The sequence below is a fragment of the Channa argus genome, chromosome 5 (assembly GCF_033026475.1).
Source record: "Channa argus isolate prfri chromosome 5, Channa argus male v1.0, whole genome shotgun sequence".
Taxonomy (NCBI): Eukaryota; Metazoa; Chordata; class Actinopteri; order Anabantiformes; family Channidae; genus Channa; species Channa argus.
Window position 1 is genome coordinate 16568226 of NC_090201.1, and position 14747 is coordinate 16582972.

General features: G+C 36.4%; 1 protein-coding gene across 1 annotated transcript; it reads left to right on the forward strand.

The window, feature by feature from the left end:
• The first annotated feature begins 1038 nt into the window (after positions 1-1038).
• Positions 1039-14480, forward strand: LOC137127248 (caM kinase-like vesicle-associated protein). The gene is made up of 11 exons (XM_067503947.1): positions 1039-1460; positions 9262-9400; positions 9494-9625; positions 10750-10824; positions 10978-11116; positions 11262-11382; positions 11494-11569; positions 11670-11806; positions 11939-12017; positions 12098-12185; positions 12592-14480. Exons 2-11 carry the CDS (start codon positions 9306-9308, stop codon positions 12901-12903), a joined length of 1254 nt encoding a protein of 417 aa, XP_067360048.1. The 5' UTR covers positions 1039-1460; positions 9262-9305; the 3' UTR covers positions 12904-14480.
• Positions 14481-14747: the final 267 nt, after the last annotated feature.

Here is a 14747-nt window from a genome sequence, read left to right on the forward strand (position 1 = left end):
CCTACCAGCTAAAATCCCTGCAGATTCTCTGTATACCTGAACATAAAGTCATTGCAAAACACTAGGGTTATGACTAAAAGGAAAAGGAAGGATTGCTATATAACACAAATTGATCAGTCCCATGACAAATTGTGACACTGTGGTTTCACAGAGCACACACACTTGTTGTTCAGTGAAGAGATTGAGGGTGGTGCATTGCCCCTTAAAGAGTTAAACTTATTTCTACCTCACAGTCATCTCTTCAGCAGCTTGAGCCCATTACTGAAGAAACAAAACACAACATAGGTCACAAAAGTCATTTTCATAGATGACCATAAGATTCTGGAATAACATTTTAACAGTCTGTACATCATGATCTTACAGATCCATTCAAAGCCATCCAAAAGATCTCCCTTGTCTCTAAAGATAGCATTGGTGTTGGCACTGACCCCAGTGAGGCAGATGAGTGGTTTTGAGATCTTTTGGTTTACTAAGGCTTTGTCTCAGTCTAACAGTGGGATTTGATTTTTGCCTCTCTGTGGGTTGGCGTTTCACCCTTACATGACTTAAGTGTAGAGCTGGATTTTACAGTAGTGTGCAGAGAAATCATTTTATTTATTTATAGAAAGCAGTCAATTGATTAACCCCATTGGTGATGTATGACCGTTATCAAACTTTCTTTGACTTAAAGTAATTTAATTGTCCCTACAAATTGTCATGGAAATACACCTTGTATTTTTCTAAGGACTGGTTGTGTCTGTCCATCTCCACGTTGTTGTGCCTTTGTGGTATGCATCCAAATTATGTAACATCATTCAGGCTGTGTTTGATCAGCTTACTCTACCTCTACATTGTCCAGGGAATCACTAATAATGTATGTGGTTTTGTGATTTGTATTTCATTGTACATAATAATTAGGTGTGAAATTTATGTTGATGCAACAAACCACACTGATGTTTTCTCCATAGGACCAAAACAGAGATGTGGCTTGTGAGTTTGACTTTTGGAGGGCATAGAGAGACTGTTTTTGTTCTTGGGAGATGGTCACCATAACCTGTCACCAACTTCCGGAGAGACTTTGGGAAAAAAAAATATTTTGATCCTGCTCCGTCCTCAACTGACGTGCATTCTCCAGCTGAGCAGCTCAAACATCACCAGATTCATTCACTGTTCGAGAGCCTCAAAATGACGATGCTGTTATGAAAACGTTTGCTGCACTGATGCACACACACACACACACACACACACACACATACACACTTCCCCTCCATCCTGCATCATAGCGCGCTGTTACCATCACACGTTCACGTAATACTCCCGTGAACAAGCTGACTTGTTGGAAATGCTCGAGGATCTTACATCTCTCTGATAGCACACTGGCTGTAATATCAGTGGAATCATCCAAAGAAAAGTGAAGCTACACAAGGAAAATACTCAAATATCAGACGGAGGATTTGCGTCTCGATTGAGTTTACTTGAAGGTAAGTGAGCGCATTCTGCTCAATCTTTGGTTTACCGTCATTACATTACAAAGCCATTGCTGTCAAAAACGCGAGAAGTCAAGAGTATTGAGGAATGTTCTCCGAGGTTTATCCATTCACTGACTGTCCTCTTTGCCCACCTATTATACTGAAACAGACGACTCGCGATTTGTTTCGAAAAGTTTTGCGCAATGAAACATTTTATTTTGCTGAGGTAACCAGTCATGAAGGAACCTGCACGATAGTTTTGATCAGATCTGTGCAGCTGCAGCATCAGTCCAGCACAGGTGATGCTCAGATGTTGTATATTTGAACTGCTGAGCTGAGCAGTGAGGTGGTCAACACATTTACAGTTTATAGTCAGTGAAAGCTGTTTTACTTTTAGTCCTGTATTTTAATAATTATGCTCAGCAGCTCAACAGGTTAATTTACAATACCATCTTTGAAATTGAAGTTCACTAAGATTCAGATGAGCATGCTCTTGGTGCACTCAGACTGCAGCACTTTCTGAGTTCACATTTTCAGACTCACAGTCTCGCAGTGTCCCTGCTCCCTTGTCATTATTTGTCATAATTTCACACCCAACCAGCTTGTGATTGCAGTACCCACTTGCTTGTTAATGTCAAAACCACCACTTCTTACACCCCAGAAGAAGGACAAGTGCTTCGACTGCTCAGAATAGTGAAGCTGCCTGCCTCTCTCCTGAATAAACCATTAAAAAGAAAAAGCAACAGTTTCGATTCCAGTGTTATTGATCAAACCAAAGGCATTACAAGTAGCCTACCCTTTATTTAAAATGTACACAAAAAAGTCTGTGAAGCCTTGCTGTGCACTTAATTAATTGGTCAGAGAAAATTAGAGACTTGTATGTCGGTGCAAAGAAAATGGAGCAAAACACTTTGTAGAATACAAAGGATTATATAATTGGAAATAGTTGAGACTTCTGTTATAAGAAACAAATCTAAGGTATATTAAGTAAAATCTTTAAAAATGCATTGCATACATAAACCCAGACATACAGTAATACTGTATGCCTGAGTTATTGTGTGGATTGTTTGGAAGAATTATTGCAATCAAGTGTACATAAACCCAGACATACAGTAATACTGTATGCCTGAGTTTATGTATGGAATGTTTGGAAGAATTATTGCAATCTAGTGTAAAACCTTTTCCTGTATTTACTGTAACAGACTTCACGCCACATTGGATGGTTTAGCCAAGCGAAGCCAAGCCAAGCCAACTTTATTTATAAAGCACCTGTATTCCAGCATGTTTCATTTAACAATCTGTACATGTCAGTTTATTTTGGCACACATTATTTTCATTTCACAAGGTGGTAAACTAATTAAATGAAAAATAATATAAAATATAGTGTAGTTTGATTGACATTCTGAGGGATTTTGTTTAGTTAACTCTAAATAAAAGAGAAGTAAACTGACTTTCATTTACATGCAGTGCCAGATGTCTTGGGCAGTAACATCGATCAGTATGAGGAGAGATATTCTGTACAGACATTACTAAGGTGCATACAGTAGCGCTTGGTAACCATGGCAACAAAACAACATCAGAAGAAACTGGTCAGATGAGCCACTGATGCCTGAAGAAGAGATGAATGGTAGACTCAGTGCAAACAGAGCCCAGCACAAAAAAGGACTGATTCATACTCATCAAAATTTACCTCACCTCCCTGGATGAGTAGCTGGAGAAAAACAAACACTTACTCTGTTCCACTCATTTCTGATAGAATATTTTTCAAAATTGCAGGTGTAAATGTGTTCTTTGTGTTTACAGCCAGCAAGAGCGACTTTTAGATCTTAAATGAGGCGTTACAGGCTTTAAAATTTGGCTCAAATATCATCACCACCATCTGCCCCCTGTCACCAAGCCTTTCCCTTTGAAGCAGCTCAGCTGAGGCCAAAATCGCAGCTCTCTGGCATACAGCCACTCTCTCACATGACTTTGACCAACCAACCTGAGTTCCAAAATAGCTACCGCAAAGTAAAACATTTGAAACAGGTCACATATTTGTAATCACGTTTATACAAAGGAGTACACACACCTTAGTTGCCTCCCAGAAAAGCTTAAACTACACACCTGCACACATACATAACTTTGAATCATTACACATATTCTACTTTCCCTCTGTGTCAGTCAGAACGACTCAGCAGATGCCTCAGTTATGGTGTTAAAAAGTTAGAATGCAGCCTAATATAACACAAGTTAAAATATGGCAGAGTAGATCTATGGCACACAGTTCTGAGTTCAAGCTAATAAAGTATGGATTTTAAATGAACATGTCTGTTCAGCCAATGAGTGCACTGCTGAATGCCAGAACACAGAGCCAAAATACATCACTCTTTTGGAAAGTTGGAGTAGGAGTGTCTGAGATATTTTAAACATGCTTTACGTTTTTATGTGTTTCGACAGTAGCTGCTTTGGTTGTAAAATTGCCATCAGATCTGACACCCTTATTTGACATTTGTGGTCATTTTCAAGGGTTATTAGGTGCTAACTAAAGATGTTAAAGATTTGCAGTTGAGGAACCACGTCAAGCCAAATTCAGTAGTTTTTAAATGCCATAACATCATCCAGTAAATGCATAATTTACAAAGTTTTCTCAAAAATCATGTCAACATGTTGAGATGAGTTAAATCCCCCTCAGGCTGCAGCTAGACCATAGTGTGAGCATGGATCTTCCAACCTCTGTTGTTAATCTGTATAATAACACCGGTGATGGTTGTCTGAGATGTTACCAGGCCTCCATTATCTCAAGGTCTTTAGTCCATATTATATTATGATTCACAATCCCTAATAAGGAGACAGGACAAGCATGCAGCTCTTTTCATATGAATGAATATCAGCTATATACATTTGCAAAATCCTTCATTAGAAGAAGAAAACTCATTCAACTTGTACACACACAATTTGTTTTGGTACACATAACCAATTTTTTAAAAACTCCACAGGGCACATTTTAGTAATAAGTTCAAGGGGTTCAGTTTAGCATTTAATTCTAAATAAATCAAATAAAGGTTAAAATTCATACTCTCTGTAGACAGTAGTATGGTATAACATGTATGCCTTAACAAGGTGACAGTATCCATGTTATTAGATAAACATCACACAAAATATCATGCTACATATTACTAGATATATTGATACTGAATTCCTCATGAATCCCTCATTGTTATTGCAGGGACTTTGTGACACAGTAGTTATGGAGATCATTTCATTGCCCTGCCCTTCTGCCAGCCCCTCTGTTTACCTGCGAACAGTGAGAGCATTGCTCACTGTAACCCCCACAAACACATCATATGAATTGCCTGGAAAAGGTGATTCATGTATTGTTCACATACGCCTGCTGAAGATGCCTTTTGTCTATTCCAGCCTTCATCTGTTCAGCAATGATTTTTCTTAACAACAAATAACAAATAAATGTTTTATGAAATAAATATATACACTATGCATAAAAATTATTAAAAATGTTTACTCAATTATTATTACTGTCTTTTACAGTTTGCATATTGTGGCGAGTTTTACTTGAGAAAAAAAAAGAAATGTAGTTTAAGACGTAGTTTTGTAATGTAGTTTTAAACTGGGAAATTAAATAGATGGAGATTTGAATAGCACTGCCTTTGTCATTATTTCCCACGGGTGTCCACAGTTCATTTTTGTCACTGCTGAGCTGTGCAACAGTCTGAATTTGAAACATTTACATTCCCGTTAATGAAGAACACTTGATTCACATCTTTCAAAAAGCGAAGATAAAAGACCTCTGATTCAGCAATAGTCAAGTCCCTTCTGTCTTTTTCTTCTGGTGGAGAACAGGCCTTTTATCTCCAAGATAGCTTTGAATGAAAAGTGTGGACAAATTTCTGTCTGACTTATCATACTTTCTGTTTAGTGTTTGGTGCACTGTGGTATTGTGACTCTAGTTTCTGAGAACCGCTGTAGAGACTGGTCGTGAGATCTAATGGCTGCGTGATAATGTTTTTCTTCGTGAGGTGGCTGTTATGTTATTCAAGTTCAAGTGACAGAGGCCATCAAAGTTTGCCACGAGGCCCATTCGACATGAGATGTAATATTGTTTGCTTCAGTGTCAATTGGAGCTTAGTTCTTCGCTTTTTAGAAAGGATTATGCTCAAGTGGCCACAAATATGTGTTGAATAAATACACAGAAATGTATCTGTGTTGGTGCACTTCGTATACTGTGTCTTGTAATGGTCTGAATGAGCAGTGCACAGAAGTAAGGCATGTACAGTACGCAGTTGTGTGAAACTAAGTGAGAGCCAGAAAATACTAATTGAGTCTGGGGTATTGCGGGATTTGTGCTGAGGATGTGATTTAGTTGGCATAAGTCCCCAAAATGCTCATTCTACTCCAAAAATAAGGTGAACACACAGCTCTCCCCTCGAGGACAGCAAAGGGCCATGAGCTGCATCAGGAAAGTGGTGGATTGAAATGTGTCATTGTTTGGGCTAGAGTTCTGCAGTAAGAGATGGACTCTTAGGTAGTTTACATTCTCTGCCTTCATTCTCTTAGTCTGGGGAAACATCTTTACCTATGCATGCTTCTGGTAAAAACACAGCCCTGAGTAAAATCATAGTCAGGGATTAAAATTATTGTCAAGCTTAAATAGTAAAAACACTGGTGGCATAAAAGACTTTTGTTTTTTAGTCTAAGTTGACCTCCAAATTTAACAGGATTAAAGCAGCTCTGTTTTAGTGTTAGGGTGCCATGAAGACCTCCACATAAAGTAATAGAGGTGCTGTTAACTGGTGCTGGCAGTGGCCTGAAATACAGTTAATGAATTAATGTCAATACAATACCAAAACACTTTTTATTCAATTCATGTTTAGAATTTTAACTACAGTATAGTTTTAACTACAGGATGTGAGTATTTTTAATTGACAGACATTAGAGATGTAAAGACGTACACTAGCAAAATAACTCCCCATCACTCAAATCAACCTCAGCCTACACCACTTGTGAATAATCTGTACTATTCTATTATATAACATATCACATTATCCAGCATCTCATTGTTATCATCCTGAAAGTTGTGACTAATGAAAAAAATAAATATTATGTTGTATTGAATACTATAATACCCAGCATCTGTCTGTCAGGGCCCACTCCTTAGTGTGTAGTCCTGTACCTGCCAGAAATTTCTCATTTATTAGTGCTAGTAACTGTAAGTTCTTTCTTTTGCTGCAACACATACAGTATTACCACAAACAGTATTAACTAAGTCCACTTTTGATCTTTGACCATTATTGTAATAAAACTAATGCAATGGTAATATTGACTAGCAAGTTCACATGCATGTTAGCTTTTTAATTTTGTCTTTATTTGACATATAGACACTGTTATACAGAAAATAAGACATGAAATGTAGACAGAAAAGGGAAGGGGAATGACATGCAAAAAAGACCAATCAGAATCAAACCAGGAATGCTGTATTTGTAATTATTAATAAATTAATAATGTCTTTGTCTATTTAGTGCATTTAGTAATGTTTAAGCTTAAAATAAATCTAAATCTAAAACAAAACATTAAAACAGTTTGTGTTTTACCAATAAGCCACCTTGTACATATCCCAAGTAAAAGCTGCAATAGGAGGGAAATGGAAGGCTGCAATGGGAGGTGAAATCAATCAACCCAGAGTGTAAAAAGTTGACACTATGTCAAAGTGGCATGTTATAGATATGTATAAATGAGCTAAAAAAAAAAAAAAGAGGAGCACTAGGGCGCTTCAATACCCCACATTACTTTATTGGGCTGTATTCATAAGAATTAAAAACATGGATGTAGATGTTTTAATTTCTCCTTGCAGCATATGGACTAAAGACAGATAAGATCCATTAAATCTGTATTAGTAAAAGGGATACAATTTGTAACATCAGGGCAAACAGACTCTGTAGTCATAAGAACCAAGCAATTTGCATAATGTTACATTTTTCCATCAGCTTCACAGCTCTGTGGAGACTGGATCATAGAGTAATGAGTCCCCATGTGGTCAGTAGCACACTTTATGCACAACCTGCTGTCTTCAACTAAAGGGTGCTCTCTAACATTACAATCTGCTTATGAGAAATAAAGAATAATAGAGCACGTTCTTAGTGTGAATTCTTCAGATTACATTTTTTTCTTTTAAAGAGTCTTGGTTGTAGTATAGATATTACTGGATACTATAGTCACAAAAACTATTTTCTTCTTATAGTGTCTGGAGGTTCCAGACAGAACCTCAATCAGAATTTCTCTACTCCCACTCTTCTGTGCTCGCTTTTTCTAGTGTAAGGCCTGCCAAAAAAAACAGTGATTCTATTCCATACAAGCATTATATGTCTCCAGTAAACCTGAGCTGCTATTGGTGGGCTTATAGCATTCTGTTGTGCAGTAGCAACAATTCAAGTTACTGTCCTTTTACAGTACAGTAAGTATATACTTCCAGCTTTGCAGTTAATTGCAGAAATACATTTCGAAGGTCAAGTACAAATTTTTCTACTAGATGCTTTCAGTAAAAGTATTAGTCAAAAGGTACTAAAGTAATTATTTAATTCAAACAACACAAAATTCACCAACACCAAGATGCTTAAAACAGCAGGCAATAGCAAATTTAGTGTTAGATGATTCTATGTCCACAAGCTCTATTTTCATGGTAACAAAAGCAGTGGGGTTATGTAGCCAGGCTGTGAAACTGGCATGGAAATGTGTTAAAGGACTTCAAGTGGGTGCATTATATCTATTGGGCTGTTTGTTATCTACTGTTAAAAATGTTGTGTACATTGTGCAATTACAGTACATATGTGGTTGTAATTGTCAGTTGTGTTACCTTACCTTAATAAATAATGTTACTGCATATAAACTGTACTTTATTTAAAATGCCCTGTAGTGTGATAGAAAATCGTGTCCACAACACTCAAACCTACAATTGAGACACTTGACTCCTGTAACACTGTACAGTATAATTCCTAAATATCAGGTTCTTTCTATATTGTGAGATGTACTGTATGTACAGTATATAATGCTGAAAACATCATGCATATCCCAACATTAACCTTCACAGCCTTGCCAGCAGAAATTAAGACACAAAATTAATTTGTTTCTCCAAAGTTAGCGGGATAACTTAGTCTTTCAAAATGTAAAAAGGAAAGAAGAATTTCAGCTACAGCAAAGGCTCAAGTAAATCTAAATATTCTTTACTATAGAAAGCAGACAGTTGAATAATGCTGCTGCTGCAGCAGCTGCTGCAGTATTACATAGCTGACTCATTGCAGACTGGAAAGAAATATATCTAGCAATCTGAAAGAGTTCAGTAAGCAGGATTATGTTTTACAAAATCTCTTTTTTATGTTGTGTTGCTCTTGTGCTAATTTGAAATACTTTGCTCCCATGAACCCGATTACATTTACCTTTTACTACATGTATAATCAAAAAGGTTTTGTAGAAAGCCGTAATCATGCATCCAAACTGCTCCCAATAAATGTGTGCATTGATTTACAGTATTCATTTTGTGTTAAGTGGTATCACTGAACAGCAATTTCTACGATTTCTGTTTTACTCATTAATGAAACCATTTATTACTCTGTAAAGCAATTTGCACAGCATTTTGTGCAATAATACAGCTACAGCAATTTTAAGTTCCCCATTATTAAGGGCTACATCTCCAGATGTATATTTTTGAGATTCAGCTGCTCATTGATTTTCTGACCCACTTTTTAGTATGGAGATGTCTGCCCTCTATCAATACAAACCTGTATTATTCTATCAATTCTAACATTTTGAATTTTGTTAATAGGTTGTGTTGTAGCAGGACATTTCCTGGTTAGGGCACGAGCTGCCATGCCATTTGGGTGTTTGACACTTGGGGAGAAGAAGGATTACAACAGTCCCTCAGAGGTGACTGATAAATATGACCTCGGACAAATTGTTAAGTCGTAAGTAATATCTTGCAAATATACAAAAGGCATTATTACTAAATCCAATTGCACAAATTGTGATGCTTGTTACATTTTGTGTCTTTTTTAAAGAGAGGAGTTTTGTGAGATATTCCGAGCGAAGGATAGGAACACCTTGAAAATGTACACCTGTAAAAAGTTCCACAAAAAGGATGGAAGGAAAGTGAGGAAAGCTGCCAAGAATGAGATAATGATCCTAAAGATGTAAGTAATGTTTTAGGCTCCTCATTATCAAGCGTGCGTGTCTGAATCACAGTCCTGGCGCTGAGACAAAGTGTATTCAGAAATGATCAGCAAAATTCTTTCTTCAGGTCAAGACAAAGACATACACTACTCACAAAAAGTTAGGGACATTTGACTTTCGGGTAAAATTTCAAAATGCACCTAAAATGCACTATAACCTTTACAGGTGAATGTAATTTGACCTTCTCTGAACTTTGAATGCACGTTCAACCATTCAAGGTTTCAGTTCTTATTGCATAACATGCTGTTCTCTAACAAAGTGATTAAAATTACAACGTGAATTATCAACCACTATATGTTGTGGTTCAATGACAATTTGTATTTAAACAGTCCTCTGTCACATGCTGTTCACATTTTGACATCATGATACCAAGACAACACCTAACAATTGACAAGTTATTGAGACATTGAAATTTTTGGTTCTGGTATACCCACCACTGTTGTTAGCTTTGGTTTCAATAAATTGTTTAAGATGAAGAAATGTCCATTGCATGCCTCTACTTAAATGCCCTACTTTCATGGTGTAATATGACTGTAGCATGAACTTTTTACATTTTCAAAAATTTCAACCGAAAGTCGAATATCCTTAACTTTTTGTGAGTAATGTAGCAAAGTGTGGTGCAAATACATGTAGCCTGAAGTTTGACCTTTGTATATTTTAAAGGTTATACATTAGTAGTAAACATGGAGAAATTGAGGAACTCTCGTGCAGATTTTACTACATTACTAAACTGTTTGTCTTCCAAATTGTAACGTGATTTATTTATTTTTTTATAAGTGTTGGCTATACTACTTTATTATATGTGTTTACCAGTAATTCTCTTTCACACTCTTAATGGCTAAAACCAGAAACACTTTTTCCTAAATATCAACAAATTTAAGGAAAAGACCAAAACCCACAAATAATTTGTCCTAAAACACATTTCAATTTTAGTACAACTAATGTTTTTCTGTATTATCTTGTATAGACACAGTGTAGCTGTCTTACATCACTTATTGTCTCTATTTATTCATTTTAACCCCACTCATAACCATCTATTCTTGCTCCTGTTTTTCTGTCCTCCCCCTTTTCTTGATTTTCAAAGGGTAAAACATCACAACATCCTCCAGCTGGTTGACGCTTTTGAAACTAAGAAAGAGTACTTCATTTTTCTTGAGCTGTGAGTACTCATGGAGACATTTGAGAGATATTTTGGCACAGAACATTGTGCAATGTGCTTCCTCATCTCATTAAACTGAAGTTTTATTCAACATGGTAAAATGGACATTTATATCTTCAGTGTAAGCTGAACTTGCTTGTCCCATCTCTTCAGTGCTACAGGCAGAGAGGTGTTTGACTGGATCTTAGATCAAGGCTACTATTCAGAAAGGGACACCAGTAATGTTATGAGGCAGGTGTTGGAAGCTGTAGCTTACCTGCACTCTCTGAAAATTGTCCACAGAAATCTGAAGGTATAGTATAGCTACTGTTGACACCTAGTGAAAAACAGCAGCATCTCACTAAGAGACAATGACTTTTATTCACGTACACAAAACATTGTGGATTCAGATTATTTCATTTCCAGTTTGATACAACTTTATTTGTTTATTTATTCAGCTGGAGAACTTGGTGTACTTTAATCGTTTGAAGCACTCCAAAATTGTCATCAGTGACTTCCAGTTAGCAAAACTGGAAAATGGACTCATCAAGGACCCATGTGGGACTCCAGAATACCTTGGTATGTAGCACAACACCTGAATTTAGGAATTTAGTAAATATAGTGTGCATAGGAACAAACCTTGATTAGTTAGTCCAGAGCTGTGTGTTTGAAGCTTGTTTTTGTTTTCAGCTCCTGAGGTGGTTGGGAGGCTCAGATACGGAAGACCTGTGGACTGTTGGGCCATAGGTGTCATCATGTATATACTGTAAGTGCCCTTTAATGTGTTTACAAATACATTAATGCCTTTAGAATAATAAAATGAGTTTTTAAAAAAAAATCATGCTCTTGTTTTACCAACTGAACAGTTTGTCTGGGAACCCTCCTTTCTATGATGACGCAGATGAAGATGACTCTGACAATCGTGATAAAAACCTTTTCTTAAAGATTTTGTCAGGGGACTATGAATTTGATTCACCATATTGGGATGACATTTCAGATTCTGGTAGGAGATAAAATGAATGACAAAAAATATATTGTATATCAATGTAATTGTATTATGTTTTTTACAGATAATGTATTCAAGGTTTAATATTGCAATGATGATGATATACTGGGGTTGTAATGTGTTTCACAGCCAAAAACTTGGTGACATCATTGATGGAAGTGGATCAAGATCAGCGATTGACTGCACAGGAAGCTATTGCCCATGAATGGTAAAATTAATCAAATATAAAACAACTACACTACTTAAGGTATAAACCTTAATAATTTACTGTAAACATTTTTTTCTTAGGATTTCAGGAAATGCTGCCTCAGACAAGAACATCAAGGATGGTGTTTGTGCACAGATAGAAAAGAATTTTGCCAAAGCTAAGTGGAAGGTATTTCTCCTCATATCAATACATTTTGCATAATATATTAGCATTGTATGTGTGTGTGTATATATATATATATATATATATATATATATATAAAATGTGTGTAACTATAACCATAATTTTGACATGCATTCAAGGTCATATTGCCATGCTATTTTTATTTCCATTAATTACATTTTCCCCTCACAAAATGTAAGAAACCAGGTGCTCAGATTTGCATAGAATCATAAATCCATGCTACACTTATATATTTTTAGGATCCTATTGTTATCACATCATAGAGGCCTTCCTCAGAGAATTTACTCTGACATAGTTTGCACTGATCACATTTCACTGTAATAATCCACTCATAACAATTGCTGTATGTTATCACTTAATACAAACTAAAAACTTGTTTGATTACTCACAGAAAGCTGTTAGAGTGACCACACTTATGAAAAGGCTTCGAGCATCAGAGCAGGGCGATTCTGGGGCCTCCAGTCTCGCTGCAGGGGCTGCAGCTGACCCTAGCACACCCGGTGGCACTCCTGCTCCCCAACCTGGCAGTAGTGATACTGTCCCTGCCAGCATAAAAGCTGCTATTAGTGAAAAGTCTCCGGATACACAGACTGCCACCATCTCTGCACTCTCCCTGCCCAGTGCAGCGAGGCAGGAAGAGCAGCCCCAGACACGGTGCAATGGTGATGTTCAACAGATGATGCCACAAAGACAGGGAGATTAGGCTTCAGTTAGACACAAGAGGACCTTTGCCAATTAACAAGCACATGTATTAGCCAATACATTTGGCATGAAAATACCATGTCTATGCTGTTTGACTATTCCTTGTTTTGGGGAATTATTTCATCTTTTTGCTTTGTGTACCAATTGGTCTGTTGAATAGTGTTCTTCCTTGTTATTTTGTGTACAAGTCCCTTTAAGGCTAGTTGCAAAGTAGCTTTTCTGTTGTTTCCTTTTATCTAAGAAATTATTTAAAAACAATCTCATAGTGTAATTTAGTGAAATAGTGTGAATGTTTGTTTCAACAAATTGCTGCTGTAGTTTTCAGCTTAAAAATCCCGAGTTCATGTCTTGTGACCCAAAATTATAATTTGAGAATATAAGTAAATTTAGCATATAAACTTTGATTTCATTTTTGGAAGAATAATACAATATGCAAATTTGAGTTAACTCTTTAATTATAAAACATTGTTCAAATGGAAATGTGTACAGGAATTTGCAAACTTGTGAATCTTGAATGGATCACAAGTCTTTATGATTTAAAAAACATATTTCAGATGAGCTGAAATTTTAAAAACTCTACCATACTTTTGTCACTTTCAGAATAGATAGAGATCACAATAAGTGGATTTCACATCTTGTGCTATCTTCAGTGCAGTACAACTTCAGATAACATAGAATATTAAGGCAGCAAGGAAGCATATTTTAAGTTAAAGTGCCTTAATTAATATTTGTTGCAGTAATCTAGTGGAATGTTTCAAAAGAAACAACTTGATTTTAATGCTTAACAATTTTGTCAAAAATGTTTTGGCTGTTTTCCTTTCTCTTCTGTTTAGTCCTACACTGCGGAATTAATACTTGTGTTATGTCCTCTTCTCATAGAACCACAGAAAACTAGATTTAGAGCCTTCTCTGTGATGTGATGTTTTAGCTGTTGTTGTGTTGTCACTTGTAGTTAGTAAATTCATAGTTTATAGTTAAGTCCATATACTGTATGACTATGTATATTTGCCTTGTGTTGTGGCAAAAACTACAAGGCAGGTTAGAGGCAATGCTTACAAATTATATTTATGGTGAAGTTCATCCAGCAAAAGAGACACAGCAGAGCAGTTTTCACTCATAGTGGGCCAATCAGATTGACAAGGGTCAACAAGTTGTGTTTGGCCTTTCAACCACTAAGCTCACAGGTGAATTCACACAAAAGGACAAAGGAATGAGTCAATGCAAATGAACCTAAAACAAAAAACATATTGATAAATACACAGTGGTCAGGAACCTAATCTGCAAGTCCTCGTAACTACTGATCTTCTATGTGTTTCCTGCTGGGACACCCTCCTGAGGAAGCGCTGGTCTAAAGACAGTGCAGAGAGAAGGTCTGCTGAGGTGTGAAAGTTGAGCTCAAAGGATGCATTTGGTCACAATGAACAGGCATTTGTAGAACATTTCTCTCACACCTTGTATACTATACATGTGTATTTTTTTATTTAAATGTGTAACTGGCAACATTTAGCAGAGCTAATGGGTTGCTACAATGCTTGTGATTGAATAAAATGAGCAATGCTAATATTGCTGAAACTGAAATTTTTCTCAACTTTTCCTTTATCTGTGTTTCATTACTTGACAAAATCCGCATTTCCCCACAACCCCCATTTTACTTTCACCTATGTTTTGTACAATCATAATAGCATTAGAGAATATACATAGTATTATTTTTTCATTAGGTCTGCTAGTGGAATTATGGTAAAAATGACTTTAAGTCATTATCATTCCAAACATTCCAACACTTAATAGTCATTAAACAATTAATACACAGTCATTAATATTGGAATGAAAACGTTCTGTTGTTAT